This window comes from Trachypithecus francoisi, unplaced genomic scaffold (assembly GCF_009764315.1).
Source record: "Trachypithecus francoisi isolate TF-2019V2 unplaced genomic scaffold, Tfra_2.0 Lachesis_group18, whole genome shotgun sequence".
NCBI lineage: Eukaryota > Metazoa > Chordata > Mammalia > Primates > Cercopithecidae > Trachypithecus > Trachypithecus francoisi.
The window spans coordinates 46345146-46364266 of record NW_022681463.1 but is presented as its reverse complement, the minus strand read 5'-3'; the positions used below and the strand labels follow the sequence as shown (position 1 = coordinate 46364266).

The window sequence follows — 19121 nt, the reverse complement described above, 5'->3', positions numbered from 1 at the left end:
TCCAACCCGGGCGAAAGAGCAAGACTCCGTCTCAAAAAAAAAAAAAAAAAAAAAAAAAAGAACTGCTAAAAGGAGCTCTAAATCTTGAAACAAAACCTCAAAATACACCAAAATAGAAGCATAAATCTCACCAGGCTTATAAAACAATAATACAGTGGGAAAAAAAAGAGAAAATATTCAGGCAAAAACTAGCATGATGAAAATAATGGTACTTCACATCTCAATATTAACAATTAATGTAAATGGCCTAAATGCCCCACATAAAAATTACAGAATGGATAATAATTCACCAGCCAAGTATCTGCTATCTTCAAGAGACTCACTTAACACATAAAGACTCACATAAACTTAAGGTAAATGGGTGGAAAAAGATATTCCATGCAAATGGACACCAAAAGTGAACAGGAGTAGCTATTCTTATATCAGACAGACTTTAAAGCAATGACAGTTTAAAAAGATAAAGAAGGACATTACATAATGATAAAAGGACTTGTTCACGAGGAAACTATCACAATCTTAAATATATATGCACTTAACACTGGAGCTCCCAAATATATAAAACAATTACTACTAGACCTAAGAAATGATATAGATGGCAACACAATAATAGTAGGGAACTTTAATACTCCACTGACAGCACTAGACAGTCATCAAGACAGAAAGTCAACAAAGAAACAATGAACTTAAACTATACCCTGGAACAAATGGACTTAATAGATATTTAGAGAACATTCTACCCAACAACTGCAGAATATCCATTCTATTCATCAACACATGGAACATTTTCCAAGATAGACTGAATGATAACCCATGAAACAAGTCTTATCAGATTTAAGAAAATTGGAATTATATCAAGTACTCTCTCAGACCACAGTGGAATAAAATTGGAAATCAACTCCAAAAGAAACCCTCAAACTCATGCACATACACGGAAATTAAGTAATCTGATTCTGAATGATTGTTGGGTCAACAGTGAAGTCAAGATAGAAATTTAAAAAATTATATAAACTGAATGATAATAGTGACACAACTTATTAAAACTTTCGGGATAAAGCAAAATCAATGAAAAAGGAAAGTTCATAGTGTTAAATGCCTACAGCAAAAAGTCTAAAGAGCACAAACAGACAATCAGAGGTCACACTTCAAGGAGCTAGAGAAACAAGAACAAAGCAAACCCAAACTCAGCAGAAGGAAAAAAAAAAAACAAAAACAAAGAAAAGAGCAGAACTAAATAAAATTGAAAAAGAAAATACAATAGATAAGTAAAACAAAAAGCTGGTTCTTTGAAAAGATAAACATAACTCACAGACCTTTAGTGAGATTAACCAAGAAAAGAGGAGAGAAGGTCCAAATAGCCCAATTAGAAATGAAACAGGAGATATTACAACTGATAACACAGAAATAGAAAAGATCAGACAGGACTACTATGAACACCTTTACATGCACAAGCTAGAAAAGCTAGCAGAGATGGATAAATTCCTGAAAATATACCACTGTCCTAGATTAAACCAGGAAGAAATAGAAATTCTGAACAGACCAATAACAAGGAGCAAGATTGAAATGGTAATTTTAAAAAAAAGTGTCAAAAAACAGGAGTCCAAGACTCAGTGGATTGACAGCTGAATTATATCGGATATTCAAAGAAGAATTGGTACCAATTCTATTGAAACTATTCCAAAAAATAGAGAAGGAGAGAATCCTCTGTAAATCATTCTATGAAACTCCCATAACCTTAATACCAAAACCAGGAAAGGACATAACAAAAAAGAAAACTACAGACCAGTATCCCTAATACACATATATGCAAAAATCCTCAGCAAAATACTGGCTAACTGAATCCAACAGCATATCAAAAAGATAATCCACCATGATCAAATTGGTTTCACACTAGGGATGCATGGATGGTGTAACATATGCAAGTCAATAGACGTGCTACACAACATAAAAAGAATTAAAAACAAAAATCACATCATCATCCCAAGAGATGCAGAAAAAGCATTTAACAAAATCCAACATCGCTTTATGATTAAAACCCTCAGCAAAACTGGCATAGAAGGGACATACTTTAAGATAATAAAAGCCATTTATGACAAACCCGCAGTCAACATTATACTGGATGAGGAAAAGTTGAAAACATTCCCCCTGAGAACTGGAACAAAGCAAGGATGCCCACTTTTACCACTTCTATTCAACATAATACTGGACCTCCTAGCCAGAATAATTGGACAAAAGAAAAAATAAAGGGCGTCAAAATTGGTAAACAGGAAGTCAAACTGTCGCTGTTCATTGATGATATGATTGTATACCTAGAAAACTCTACAAACTCATGCAAAAAGCTCCTAGATCTGATAAAAGAATTCAGTAAAGTTTCAGGATACAAAACCAATACACACAAATCAGTAACACCATTATACACCAACAGCAACCAAGCTGAGAATTAAAGCCAGAAATCAACTCCTTTTAAAATAGCTGCCAAGAAATAGTATAACGTATTTAGGAATATACCTAAGCTAGAAGGTGAAAGACTCTGCATGGAAAGCTACAAAACACTGCTGAAAGAAATCATTGATGACAGAAATAAATCATTGATGACAGAAGGGAATCTAAAAATTGATTGTAGTTCCCATCAAAATATTGTCATTCTTCATAGAACTTAAAAAAGAATTCTAAACTTCACATGGAATCAAAAAACAGCCTGCCTAGTCAAAGCAAGACTAAACAACAACAACAGATCTAGAGGCATCACATCACCCAACTTCAAACTATATGATAAGACTATAGCCACCAAAACAGCATGGCGCTGCTATAAAAATAGGCACACAGACAAATAGAACAGAATAGAAAACCCAGAAAGAAAGCCAAATACTTACAGCCAACTGATCTTTGACAAAGGAAACAAAAACATAGAGTGGGGAAAGGACACCCTATTCAACAAATTTTGTTGGGATAATTGGCAAGCCACATGTAGTAAAACAAAACTGGATCCTCATCTCTCATTTTATACAAAAATCAACAATATTAATCAAAGACTTAATTAAGACCTAAAGTCATTAAAAATGTAGAAGATAGCCTCAGAAAAATTATTCTAAAGATTATCTCAGGGAAAGACTTTATGACCAAGAACTCCAAAGCAAATGCAACAACAACAAAAACGATAGATAGAACTTAATTAAACTAAATACATTTCTGCACACCAAAGGAAATAATCAGCAGAGTAAACAAACAACCCACAGAGTGCGAGAAAATCTTCACAAACTATGCATCTGACAACGGACAAATGTCCAGAATCTACAAAGAACTCAAATATATCAGCAAGAAACAATAAATAATCCCATCAAAAAGTGGACTAAGAACATGAATAGACAATTCTCAAAATAACATAAATAAATGGCCAACAAACATATGAAAAAATACTCAGCATCACTAATGATCAGGGAAATGCAAATTAAAATCACAATGTGATACCAGTTTACTCCTCCAAGAATAGTCATTATCAAAAAATAAAAAAATAATAGATGTTGGCATGAATGTGGTGAAAAGTGGACACTTTTACAATGCTGGTGGGAATGTAAACTAGTAAAACCACTATGGAAAACAGTATGGAGATTCCTTAAAAAATAAAACAGATCCACCAGTGGATCAAGCAATCCCAGCACTGGATATCTACTTAGATGGAAAGAAGTCATTACATGAAAAAGACATCTGCACATATGCATGTTTATAGCAATAAAATTTGCAGTTGTGAAAGTATGGAACCAGTCCAAATGCTCATCAATGAGTGGATAAAGAGATAATGGTGTGTGTGTGTGTGTGTGTGTGTGCATGTGTGTATATAGCACATACAGACGTGCCATGGAATACTACTCAGCCACAAAAAGGAACCAAATAGTGGCATTTGCAGCAACCTGGATGGAATTGAAGACTATTATTCCCATTGAAGTAACCCAACAATGGAAAACCTAACATCATATGTTCTCAGTTATAAGTGGGAGCTAAGCTATGAGGACACAAAGTTATAAGAACAATACAATGGACCTTGGGGACTTGAGGGGAGGGATGAAAGGATGGGGGTTAAGGGATAAAAGACTACACATTGGGTACAGTGTACACTACTCAGGTGATGGGTACACCAAAATCTCAGAAATCATCACTAAAGAACTTATCTATGTAAATCAAACACTAACTGTTTCCCACAAACCTATTGAAATAAAAATAAATAAATAAGTACATAAATTGGGGGGAGAAAAAAATAAAATTTCAATTAAATGTACATATGTATGTATTTATGTCATTGATGTAATATCTATCATTTACAAATAATCAGTTCCTGAGGAAAAGTGTCCTAGATCCATAAAATTCTTTTCTGCTTGAAGAATCCTATGGGAAGAGTTTTGTAGCTAACAGAGATCTTCTAATTACATTTTGCTTTTCACATCTTCAAAATGTTACAAAGGTGAATTTCATATTAACACAGTTTATATTGATAAATAGTATATTATACTTCAAAGTGAATTTATAATTCATAAATATATGAGAGACTTGTCCATTTTGGATATGCATTTAGATCAGTTAAATTAGTTACAATTTAAATTTAGTAGATGTTTACTGAAAGTCTACAATTAATCACAAGTGTTATCACAATTAATAGTGTTTCTAAAATTAGAAACATGTAGTTTCTGTTGTGAAGTTGTCTATCATTTGAAAAAGAGAATTAATGTATAACAGGAGAACAAATGAGTATTCAGTAATTTGTACTTGTAGTTTTGAATATTTGCTAATGATCACTCAGTTCTAAGACATGTATCAATTCCTGTTTAGGTTCCAGATTTTGAATTACCACACTCACTATTAGAAGCATGGGATTTGATCAAATTGTTAATGAATGGTCATTTACATTGTAATTAGATATGTTCTAATTTAATACATGTTAGAATATAAATTTGAGGTGGGATTATTATTTGCATTTTAGAGATGTAGAAGTTATAACTGAAAATAATACTATTAAATTTGTGAATACTCCAAAATTAATTAACTATGAAAATATCAAGGAGTCTACCTTACAAATATCTAAAATATTTGAAACATTTCAGAGTGTTAATGGTTTAGTTATAGACAAAATACGTACTCTTCAAAATTTATAGGACATAAAACAAGTGAAATAATCTATGGAGAAAACTTTAGAATAAAAGAAAATAGGATGCTTCTGACTGTTTTAGAATAGAAGACTCAGGCTGAAATGTCCTCTAATTCTAATACCAGCCCACCTGGGCAAATTACAAAAAAAAATTATTTGCATTGCTCATCTTACATGAAAATAAGAGAAATTTTCAAGGGCATAGTCAAATAGCTGAAGGAACAGTGAGGTGAAACCAGAGAGAGACCTAAAGGAATACAAAAGCAAGCATTTCTTGTGGACAGAGGTTTCCAACAATGAGATCTGGGGCATCTGCCTTGGGCCAAACTCAAGGCGGGAGAACAAGGAACCACAGATCTTGCATTAAGCCTGGATGGTTAAAGGGGGCTGACATGGCTCTATGTTAGTGATGACTTTGGTTCTGGGTTGAAGCAAATTCAGGCTCATTAGAGGAAGGCATCTGCAAAATTTAGGCCCCTAAGAAGTCCCAGAGAGCAAAGAAAACTAATTATAACTTTAAAATAATATTACCTAACACAGAAGGAATCAAACTAACATGAGTGATAGTTGTCAGAAGCAATAAACAACAGATTTAGACCCCAACCTTTTAGATGTTGAAATTATTAGCCACAGGATATAAAATAAAATGTGTAATTGTTAAGAAATAATGGACAGAATGAAAAAAAAGTAAGAACATTGAAATTCATAAATAAATATATAAATCTGAAAAATATTCAAGAAGTTTCAGATATAGACAATCTCAAAATAACAAGTACACAGGAGCTTCTGCTTTTAAATATAATGGATTAGTTTGTATCAGACTAACTGTTCCCACATGAGTGAGTACAAAGCTTCAGTTCATAGTACAAAATTTAGTTGTTTCAAGACATTAGAGACTAAAAAATACAGCTAACACTTAAAAATCTGAAGTCCCAGAAAGAGGGAACATGAATGGAAATGAGCCTGACATTCTTGGTCATTTTTTGCCTTTAGAAATGATTGATTCACAAGCAGCTCTAGGCTTAGAGACTTTGCATACATGTGGGCTGAGGCCACCGGGCAGTCTGATGAGGCTGAAAAGACACAAATTGCAGTTCAGGGCAGTCAAGGCAGTCAGGACCTTAGACTCCTATCCCTCAGTAAAGAGAATGACAGGGCAACACTGCTTGTCTTCTCTGGGCATTTGCTGATTTTGAAGATGTACACAGCAAAAGGCAGAGATCCAGGCAGAAAATGGAAATTAAGATGATAAACTTAGCTTATAAATAGTTGTAAGGCATAGATTTATCTCAGAACTAGGCAAAGCTAGTTCTGAGTTAAAAATGAAACAGCATTCAGGGCTCACCAAGAATGAGTGGCCCTGGTATAAATATTGAAAGCAAAACAAGAATAAGGCAGTCCTCACAAACACTAAATCTTGGTCTCAAATCATCCAATTCTTGCTTGGAAGAGGGCAATTTTCTCTTACTCTAAGTGTTTGCCTAAAATAAAGTAAATTCTGTCTTAGAAAACTTAACATTATCCAGAGCATCTATATATTTTCTTATACAATATCCATCATTCTTTCAAACATTGCCAGGTGTGTTATGCTACCTACTAGATATTTACAGCAGGCTTCTGAAGTATCAAAATTATTTCCTTTAAAATAAAGAAAATGACGGGATTGTACCATAGGCTGTTACTACTGACCAAACAATGCTCAAGAAACTGCAAAAAATGCAATCATTAGAAGACAGGTACTAATATATCAGTATTCATTAGTATATGTGTGATTAAATGCATAAAAATTAAAATACAAAAAGTTCAATCTCACTAATAAGAAGAGAAATATAAATGTAATGGCGAACACTTGGGGATTGATTATACGACTCTATATTTTGTTATGTTAAAACTTACTCATAAAAAAATTTTTGACAAGACAGTAAAACTGGAATTCTATATAACTTGGTAATATTATAAATTCTTATATATTTTCTGAAAAGAAATAAGCTTTTATGTCACAAAAGCTTTCCTTTCCCACCCACTAATTTTTCATCTAGATGTCTATTTAAGGAAATACTCAGCGATTAGGATAAACTTTTATGTATGTGGATGCTAATGGTGGCATTATGTATATAAAAAATAATTGAATCCCAGCAAAGTGTTTAATAATAGGGTTAAGCTCAAGTAAACTGTGACATTTCCATGTGAATAATAATTAGTAAGCAATTTGAAGTGTCTTTCAAAAATGTAATAACATAGTTTCACGCATACAATATAAGTAATGACTACAAGCAACAAAAGTAACAACTTCAAGGATGTTAGTAAATCGATATATAGCTATACTTAGGTGCCTAGCTATATAAGGTCCGAGAGAGGAAGTTGAATACTATGATAAATAGGTATATTTCTATAGAAATATAAATAGTTACATGTGTGTGTATATATATAGTTATATGTATACATACACACATATATTATATAGATATAGATATATAGATATAGATTATATATCTGATGTTTTTTGAAGTCAACATCAAAATCACCATCTAGATTCTGACTTTTGGGAAAGAGACTACCCCAGATGGAAGATATTTTATTGTGTTTTAAAGAAGTTTCTAAGGCTTTCTTACTTCAATAATAGCGTATTCTAAGCTTTTGTACCTTCTCCCAGGACGAATATTCTCTTTTATGAGTCCCTATATTCATCCATGTGATGACAAACATTTTGCCCTTTTACTATCTAGATTTGCTATGTACTTATAAAAGAAATCATTTCTTTAGACTTCTGCATTTTCATATGTTACAGGAGTTGCTGTTTTCCAAAAATAAACTATGAAAACCATCTAACAGCCATAGGATATCTTTTTGACAGATAACAAATAAGAATGTGTCATTCCTTATTGATTACAGAAGTTTTTTCCCTTCAGCTACAATTTTGAAATCTCAGATCACAGTGATTGAAATAAGTTTGTTTTTTGTTGTTGTTGTTCTCATTTATCTCAATAATTTTAAAAAATGCTGAATATTTGGTCATTCTCTATTGTTGCCAATTTCAGTTTTTTTTATTCTTACTAGAAATATCTTATGGTTAGTTATATCATTTATTAGAAACAAACATGAAAATTACACTTTTTAAATATTATTTTTCTTGTGTACTTATTCATGAAAATTAAGACAGACATAAGAAAATCTGAAGAGGACAAATTTTTGGAGATTTTTCCAATAACTCTTAAAACATAATAATAAAATCTTCAAATGCATATGTTTAATTTTAAACAAATGATTCTTTTGAAGGACTAAATTAGTAAACACTATTAAACCTATAAATTATAACTTTCACCATTCTTAGACTTCTTTATAATTGTCTACTTATTTATCTGGCTTCTATGTGATATTCTCAACTTCTCAGAGATTCTCTTCATAATTGAGATCCCAGCAAGAATTTGCCTAGCATTTTACATTTCTTAGCATTGAAATACCATTCTCAATATGTCCAACAAATTGTTTGGCCTGTGTTAAGTGACTCAAATCTCTTTTTTATTTTATATGAAATCTTGTACATAATGCACAAGAAATGAATAAGGAACTTAAAGATGAATAAGAAGCAGAAAACAACTACAGACCAAAAATAAGAGATATTTAATTTCTCCCTTAATCTGAAATAACAATAATTAAAGCTAAGTTTATGTAAATTGTTGTGATATTAACCATTACAATATTAAAGCTGCATCACAATATAACACAGGATGTATAGTTATATAAATCCAAAATTATATACCTTTGTTGTTATCCATTCCTCCTACAGCATACAAAGTTCCAACTGTAGATTTTCTGGGTTTAGTTCTCGGACTTTGCATTAAAGTTCTTCTTTCTGGCAATAGATGGTATTTCATTGCTTCTAGAATCAGTTTTTGACATTCCAGATCATTCTTAAATAATGCATGATTTTCTAGGTCAGCCAATATCTGTGAATAATACACAATCACTGTTAATAATGTTTTCAAAAGTATGAACATTAGGTCATTACTTAAAATTAGAAGTTTAATGTTTACGATATTATCCTTATATTGAGCAGGATGCAGGGTTTAGTAAGAATTCATTACAGCAACAAATAAAAATGTGTAAAATGAATGGCTTTCAATAGAGACAGAATGGGTATTATTTTTGATTCAATATTATTTATCATTTTACCACACAGAGTAAAAACAAATACCTATAGTGATCAGTTTTTCCATTCACTTTCTTTTTATGAAAGCTGTCTGAAAATCAAGTATAGTTACCTGTGTTGGCCATAAACACATCAGGTGAAAGACATTTAAAAATAGACCTCAACAAATTAATCCATTACAAGCTTATCATAAGTGTTCATATATTTAATGTAAAATGTGTCAAGTAGAATTTAAATATCTTTTAAATTCAAAATAACTCAAAGTGAAAAAAAATGTCCTCATAACATTTCTTTAATTATATAAGGAATTTAAAAGTTGCGTATTAGGCAAAGTAATAGTTTCCAGTAGTGAAAATTTTATACCAAAATTCAGCACCCAAGAGACCACGAGAGTGAGATCAGTAGTTTTAAAGTATATTGTGTCTATTTTTTTTTGCTATAATAGGTTATTGTTTCTGCAAATTATTTTGTTTACATTTATTTGCTCACATTCAAAGTATTTTTTATTTTCCACTTTCTCGCTCTTTAGAATTTTTTCTCCTTGATTCTTTTAGTCTCTCCTTTTCTTTTTTTAATGGATCCTGTTTCACTTTAAGTGACAATAAAATGTGTCCTATAGATTTAGAAAATTAATAAGTAGAAAATTCAGCGTTTACTCACTGACCTTTCCTTGTACATTGATAAAAAATTGTACCACATCTGTATACAAATGTTCATTGAATGAATAAAAATGGCAGCATTTAACTAATTAAATTGAACACTAAAATTATGGCTTTAATTAAAATGTTTAAGCCTACCTAATATCTAAAACCATTAGAGGTGCCATAAAGAGTATAGAATAATTACACAGAATAATTTATTTTTTTTCTGAGACAGAGTTTCACTCCGTCGTCCACGCTGGAGGGCAGTGGTGTGATCTCAGCTCACTGCAACCTCTGCCTCCTGGGTTCAAGCAATTCTCCTGCCTCAGTCGCCTGAGTAGCTGAGATTACAGGTGTGCACCACCATATCCAGCTAATTTTTGCATTTTTAGTAGAGACAGGGTTTTGCTATGTCGGTCAGGCGAGTCTCGAACTCCTGACCTCAGGAGATCCACCTGCCTCTCTCTCCCAGATTGCTGGGATTACAGGTGCGAGCCACTGTGCTTGGCCCAGAACAGTTTTAATCTGAATAAGAAGTGTAATATTAGTTACTAGATGCTTTGGAATTACATAAGTGAAGACGATTATTTGCATTCTTGGCTCAGTTTCCCTTTGTTGTATACTAATAGCTGCCTTTCTACCCACTTTTAATTTGAACACTGACTTTATATATATATATACACACACACATGTATATATATATTTATATACACGTGTGTGTATATGTGTGTGTATATATGTATATACACACACACATATATATTTTAGTATAGAAGATCTCCAATGGAAAGTTTTGAAAAGACTACTATTTTAACTTTTTAGTAACATTTTTGTTTTTATTCACCAAAGGGACTATTTCTAACAAGTGCCTAGTGGTGTTCATAAACTTTATAACTATGTTTCTATCTATCTACAATGATTCTTGATCATCTGTGTGTCAAATACATAGTTTCTTGTATCTGACTCTTTTCCCTGTCACAGAAGGAAAACAACCTCTACAGTACTACATTTATGTATATGTTAAGCTGGCTCTCATGAATTCTTGTTTTTCTTCTAGCCTTCTTTTCACTTCTTTTGGGAAAATTTGGGATTAGTTGATCATAAAGATACTATTCTTTCATTTGGAACACACATTAAGAATACCTTAACTAGATAAATAGTTAAAACATTACAAATAAAAAATAGAAATCTTTAAGCTTTTCCCCTTTAATATCACCTCTCATATTCAACATAGTATTGGAAGTCCTAGTCAGAACAATCAGGCAAGAGAAAGAAATAGAAGGCATCCAAATTAGTAAGGAGGAAGTCAAGTTTCTCCTCTTTCCTGATAATATAGTCTTATATCTAGAAAAACCAAAAGACTCAACCCCCCCCCCCAAAAAAAAACTGGTAGTTTTCATAAATAAAGTTGCAGGACATGAAATCAACATACAAAAGTCAGTAGTGTTTCTATATGCCAATAACAATCTAGTTGAGAAAAAAAAAAAAAACTCAAGTAGTCCATTTTATTTACAATGACAAAAAACCTATGAATAAATGTAACTAAGGAAGTGAAAGATCTCTACAGGGAAAATTACAGAACACTAATGAAAGAAATTGAAGACGACACAAACAAATACAAAAAAAAAATTCCCATGCTCACATGCTCACAGATCAGAAGAATTAATATCATTAAAATGACCACATTACCCAAATCATTCTATAGGCTCAACATAATTTCTATCAAATTACCAAAGTCATTTTTTCACCGAATTGGATAAAGGAATTCTAATATATATATATAAAATCAAACTAAAAAAGAGCCCAAATGTCAAAGCAATCCTGATCTAAAAGAACAAAACTGGAGGTATCACATTACCTGACTTAACCCAAGCAGCATGGTATTTCTCTAAAGATAGATATAAAGGCCAATGGAACAAAATAGAGAGGCCAGAAATAAAGCCACATATTTACTGCTAACTGATCTTTGAGAAGGTCAACAATAACTTACACTTGGGAAAAGACACCCTCTTCAATAAATGGTGCTGGGAAAATTGGATAGCCACATGCAGAAGAATGAAACTAGACTCCTGTCTGTCATCATATACAAAAATCAACTCAAAATGAATTAAATACATAAATGTAAGTTGCAAAACTGTTAATAGAAAAACACTAGAAGAAAACCTCAGGGAAATTCTCACAAATAGTGGTCTAAGCAAAGGATTTATGACTAAGACATCAAAAGCACAGGCAACAACAACAAAAAGATAAATGGGAGTATATCAAATTAAAAAGCTTCTGCACAACAAAGGAAAAAAAAAACAACAAAGTGAAAAGACAATCCGTTTAATGGGAGAAATATTAGCAAAGTATTTATCCAACAGAGGACAAATATGCAGAATGTACAGGAAACAAAAGCAACTCAACAAGAAAAAACTAATCCCATTAAAAAGTGGGCAAAGGACATGACTAGATAATTCTCGAAAGAAGACATACAAATGGGCAACAGGTATATGCTAAAATGCTCAACATCATTAATCATCAGGGAAATTTAAATCAAAACCATAATGAAATACTGTCTTATCCCAGTCAGAATGACTATTTAAAAAGACAAAAATAACATGATGGTGTGAATGAGGAGAAAAGGGAACTTATATAGTGTTTGTTGGAAGGCAAACTAGTAGAGCCACTATGGAAATCAATGTGGAGATTTCTCAAAAAACTAAAGGTAGAATTACCATTTGATCCAGCAATTCTACTACTAGATATCTACCCAAAGGAAAATAAATCAGTATATCAATGGATACCTGCATTCATATGTTAATTGCAGCACTATTTATAATAGCAAATATATGGAATCAATCTACGTATCCATCAATAGGTTAATTAATAAAGAAAATGTGGTATATGTACACAATAGAATGCAACTTGGCCATAAGAAAGAATAAAATTGTGCCATTTGTGGCAACATGTATGGAACTGGAGGTCATTATCTTAAGTGAAATAAGTCAGCACTAAAAGACAAATATCACATTTTCTCACTTTTATTTGGGAGCTAAGAAAATTAATTATATGGAGGTAGAAAGTTGAAAGACAGATAACAGAGACTACAAAGGGTGAGTGGGAGACATGGAGGACAAGGAAGCAAACTGAGTTAAAGGGTAAAACTCTTAGTAAGATAGAAGGATTAAATTCAATGTATGATAGCAGAGTAGAGTGACTATACCTAACAAAACTGTATTGTTCTCAGGTGACAGACACTCCAAATAACCTGCCTTGATCACAACACGCTATATGCATGTAACAAAATTTCTCATGTACTTCACAAATTTGTACAAATAAGTAAAAAAACAAAAAAAAAAAAAGAAAAAAATTAGAAATGTACTCCTTTTTCATGTTTCTTCTTGCAAGATTATAACAGAATAAAAAAGTGAATCCAAGAGTTTGGAAACAGCTTAGGTTTTAGAAAAGTAGATTCATGACATAGATTCAAATATTTTTAAATCTTGGCATATGAATGCAGAGAATAATTTATATTAAAATGAGTTTATATTCTATCCCTAATATTTAGATGACTCTTTTAACTAATTAGGGTGGATTAATATTAGCTTACAAGTAACTCTATGCCTTCTTGACTTTAGTACCATATAAAAATAATTTTAGCGGCCGGGCGCGGTGGCTCAAGCCTGTAATCCCAGCACTTTGGGAGGCCGAGGCGGGCGGATCACGAGGTCAGGAGATCGAGACCATCCTAGCTAACACGGTGAAACCCCATCTTTATAAAAAAAAAAATACAAAAAACTAGCCGGGCGAGGTGGCGGGCGCCTGTAGTCCCAGCTACTCCGGAGGCTGAGGCAGGAGAATGGCGAAAACCCGGGAGGCGGAGCTTGCAGTGAGCTGAGATCTGGCCACTGCACTCCAGCCTGGGCGGCAGAGCGAGACTCCGTCTCTAAAAAAAAAATAAAAAAAAAATAAAAAAAAAATAATAATAATAATAATTTTAGCATAGTATTTTTATATTAATAGTACTTGAGTTTAATTTCTCATATTTTATGCTTAAAGATTATATGTTAGTGGTACAGTAAGTTATAAGTAATTTTAAAAATGATTTAGGATGGCCAAAGTACAAGATTGATTAAATGAAATTTCAATAAGTGGTATCTTCTACTGAGGTTTAATCTTGTGAATTCTTGTCCAGCTACAAATCAAAAAAGACTTAATGTGTTAGCTTATACTTTTATTTGGACAACTTTAAGGTAACAGACTAACGTTATTGATTAATTAATGATAATTTGTGAATAACTTTTCATTTTCTAAGAAAACATTACAAACACATACATGCAAAGATGTATAAGGATTATATCAAATTTTGGCCGGGCGCGGTGGCTCAAGCCTGTAATCCCAGCACTTTGGGAGGCCGAGACGGGCGGATCACGAGGTCAGGAGATCGAGACCATCCTGGCTAACACGGTGAAACCCCGTCTCTACTAAAAATACAAAAAAATCTAGCCGGGCGAGGTGGCGGGCGCCTGTAGTCCCAGCTACTCGGGAGGCTGAGGCAGGAGAATGGTGTAAACCTGGGAGGCGGAGCTTGCAGTGAGCTGAGATCTGGCCACTGCACTCCAGTCCGGGCTACAGAGCGAGACTCCACCTCAAAAAAAAAAAAAAAAAAAAAAAAGGATTATATCAAATTTTATAGATAGTGGATAATCATAAAAGAAAAAATAAATTCTATTAAAATAAAGTATTGAAAGGTCATCAACTCTGCCTAGGTTTGTAATACTTTAATAAATTTTAAAGAAAAATACCAAAGTTCAATGTCCATATATATACACATAAAAATATATTAAGATTTATTTACTTCAGTGTATGACATGGCAAATACAAATAAAATAAAATAAAATAAAAATGTGTATTGTATTTAATAAAATGTCCAAGTTATTCTGTATTCAAATACTATTTTCCTTTATATGAATAAAATATTGTCTAAAATGTAACTTTGCCTTACTCCTACTCATTCTGACAAACTAAATTATTCATAATCACTGTAACCTATTGTTGTGTATTTTTAAATTATTACTTGTAACAATTTCTTGCTTATAAACACCATAGCCTGTGTTTGCATTTCATCTCCTCTGACAACACTAATGACTTCATCTAAACCTAATCACCTGTAAAGACCCTATCTCCTAATAGCATTACTTTGGGGGTTAGAACAACAGCATAAGATTTTGGGTAGGATACAAATATCAGCCCATAACATATTCTACTAGATAATAACTCAATATCTGACTACAATTTGATCATAATTTTATTATGAGTACTACCCAGCTTCCTATTGCCTGTTTGTTACAAAATGTTCATTTTCTGAGTAATTTGATTCAAGGAATAAGGTTTTTCTTCTGGTTTTTTTTTTTTTTTTTTTTTTTTAGACAACAAACATCACAGTACATAAGAACCAGAATTTAAATCCCTTCACTTCATATATACAAAAGAAATTTCTATTTTCTTAGTGCAGATCTTGGAACTGGTACAGGACTTCTTCTTTTTTCCTATGTCAATTTATGGTGAAAACTAAAAAAATAAGTATTTGATCCAGGAAATATTTACTCCTGGAAGATGAGACATCTGTGAACTCACAAAAATAGCTAGTGAGACTAGAACTTGCCCTTGAACACTCGCTTCAAGAGCCTAACCTTGCTGTGCACACAAATCCTAAGCTATTATGATATAAACTATACATAAGCCCCACCATTTTACCAAAGTGCAAAGGCTGCTTTGAAATAACCCAGGCCAAGCACTGGAATCATAAATATCTTCCTGTGACTTTTCTCTATAGAGGATATAACAAGGCTTTGTATAGGTAGTGTGGTTTCATACTGGAATAGGTATAATAACGTCAACTTGCTTATTACAAAACTTATTTTGTTGTGTTATAGGAATTCAACACTGAACACATTTCACCAATAATAGTTACAAATAAACTGCAAATTCATTGAATGTACTTCTCAGAGAAGAAAATCAAATAGAATGAAAACTTACCCACTTTCTCATTCTGCTGTACATTTTAGTGTTACAAAAACATGTTTCCATTATTTATATTATGCAAAAATTTAGCAAAAATAAAAGTTTAGCTAGCTTTTGGTATTGTTTACTCTGTGAGCAATTTCAACTTAAATATGAAACTGTATTATATAGTTTAAATTGCAAGTATCTATTATTTTATCTCATGTATATTGTTTCTATATATATGGCAAAATTTCAAGTACATTTTATAAACAAAAAAATGATACTGTCTTTCTATAACTTAAACTAGCACTTGCTCTTTGGAAAATGATGTTAAAATTTAATACTAGCATGAATATTTCTATGAAGGTAATGAACAAAATATCCTGAAATCATGTAGAGTATCAAGGGAAAACATAATTAAGTGGAGTTCCAATGGAATACTTGATTTCTGTTTTAAATTCTCATTTCTAATATTACTGTTGCTAGATCCTGTGGGCTCAGAGATGTAGAGTTTTGAAAAAAAAAGATCTTAAAAAGTCAATATTTGAGGTTTGCCTGGTTAAATGTAGTAAACTATAATATAATAGTTTACTATGTTATATACAGAAAAATGTCTCTTTGCAAGAAAAATAAAATCATTAATAAGGTGTTTTATAACCTAATTAGGTAATCTGGAGATAATAATATACTTCTATTATATAAGACAACAAACTAAAGAACAAGTTTTAAAAATCCTGTTCTATGCTATCCAAATGAATTAAACATTTCCAATTTTCTGGTTTATGTATATACAAATTTTAGGATAAAAAGGTACAGAACATCAGACTTTTCTACAGGCAATGTGTTCTTTCGTTCACAACTCTGTCAGCTAGGCAGTCACTTTGCAGATATGCCCTATCGCCTTATAACCTTGTCAGTTTTCTTTGTGATAAAACAATAACTGATGTGTTATAGGGTAACTCAGTAGCTGCAGAATCAAACATGACCAGGAAATGTATAGGATAATCTCACACAAGTTTCAGAATTTGCCAATATGAAAAATCAGAATAATTTAGCCATTTATAGATAGAACTTTTGGACAATAAATTTGTTAGAGCATTCCAGCTGCCAAATGTAATGAACTTTTAATTAGAATAAATATTTTCCCTTCAGTTGTCTGTTTGAAAGCATTATTTTCTTTTCACATACTCTTCTAAAGTTCTATTGGTTTTATTAACAAGTTCATTTTGGTTAAAAAATGTGTATATATATGAATAAATACATTTGTTAAAATATTATTCATTGTTAATAACCGTTAAACTTGTTACTATAATACACCATAATTTACTTGTTGATGGTTTCATAAATTGAACCACATGATCAAAATAGTCATATGTTTAGCAACATTAAAGCATTGTTGAGTGTTTTAATCCTGTGTGCTTACACAGACATTCCTCAAATAGCCGATTTCCAAGAATATTTATATGATTTTATATAAAAATGCTTATAATAATACATAAATTATGATGCGGAAGGTATTTCAAATAATTTCCTGAAAGTATTGCTTCATAAAATAGAATGCATCATTCAAGTATATAGATTTTGCAGTGTTTTTGCAACTTCACAAACAATAAAATAGAATCAATTTTCATGTCTTTTAAAAAAATTGTTTTCTTTCTGTGAAAATTATCTAATGTGTCAAGAAAAATACCTTCTTGTCTAGAATCCTTGTCATGATTCTCTGCACTATATTGCATGCATAGATGCTGCCTTGACATTGTAAGTAACTTTTATAATATTATCATAAGTAAATAAAACAAGATACATGAATTTATTTTTGCTGGATGACCCTTTATTACATAAATGACACACACTCTAATTTTATAGTAAAAGTCAGAAAACATTTACAGTATAAAAACTTGCATTACAGACAGCCTTCTAAAATATCATTTAGGAAATATAAATTATAGCAACACCCTACTCTACAGTTTTTGTCTAGAAATAAGAAAAGATCTACATCATAAGTTATTCCTTAAGTAAGAGTAATACTGCATTAACAAAAAAGCATAATTTAAAGGCAAGGAAACGGGAGCTGTACCAAGCACAGCAACCACATCTATACCTTTCATCTGCTCATGGAGTCCACTGCAAAATGGAAGGCAATATTGAATAAATACTTAAAGGAAAATAAGTTTAAACATGTTATAGACCAAAGAAAAAGTACTAACTCTTCTAAAACTATATCCTTGGGCTATCACAGCTATGAAAACATTCTCACATTCATGATAAAGTGACAAAATTTCATGTACTTCATCTTATTTCATAATATCAAAACATTTTGTTTTCCTACTGAATCTTGTGCTAAAAAATAAACTCATAGAATTTGAATCTATAAAACCAAATTGATTCCTATTAGAAGTGACAGTCCTTAGAGAATAAATGACAGTTTCATATCTTGTCTTTCAAATTTTGTGCCTGATAAAATGAAAGCCATGAATAATAAAATATTATCTCATAAGCTGCAGAAAAATTGATTTTTATTTCAATGTCTTATAAATATATCTAATACAAATAAAATAATTTTAGGTATTTGCATTAAGGCAGTCCAAGACATTCCACAGGGGAACGATGATCATACTCAGTGCTATATAAACCCTGAGACTATTTAAGATGCCAGTGAAAGGAAAGAGTTCAGTCATCACAGAACTTTCCAGAAACACAATAAATAGTGAGCCCATGGCTAGGGCTGTCAAACTGTACAAGCAAAAACAGCAACTGCCTCATACCTAGAGAGCTTTGTTTAACTCTTCCCCACCTTTCGTACTTTATTTATGTTCAAAGACACACAGAGAGAAAAATGGACAATTATGCTGAAAACTGGGCAGTATGAGACAGTTTGTTCACCAAAGCTTGTAGCACTTCATTAGTGACTATTTGAGTAGACGTGATTGCCAACAGCCTTAGTTTCCACAAGTGGGACTAACTCTACCATAGTCAATATCAGCCTACAACCCTAAAGAATGTACCTTCCAGGAGTAGATAATTCCTCCTGGCAAAGAATTGAATCTTGAAATTTTAAAAGACTGTAGTATTTCCCAATCCATCCTACTGACATAACTACTATTCTGGCCAAATTATTTGAGAATATTATTTATGTTTAAAAATGAAAGAACAGTAGATACAACAGAGCATTCAAAATCATCTTCCATGGCTGTCATTTCAAAATGAA

At 31.9% G+C, this 19121-nt stretch overlaps 1 protein-coding gene across 2 annotated transcripts in view; it reads right to left on the bottom strand.

Annotated features, from left to right (window-relative positions):
- The window catches only part of KLHL1 (kelch like family member 1), a 456085-nt gene that overhangs the window by 132735 nt on the left and 304229 nt on the right, over window positions 1–19121 (bottom strand). For both annotated transcript variants that reach the window (XM_033177586.1, XM_033177587.1), the window contains one exon: window positions 8895–9081. In XM_033177586.1, coding sequence (XP_033033477.1) covers window positions 8895–9081 — 187 coding nt within the window. The remainder of the gene's footprint in view (window positions 1–8894; window positions 9082–19121) is intronic.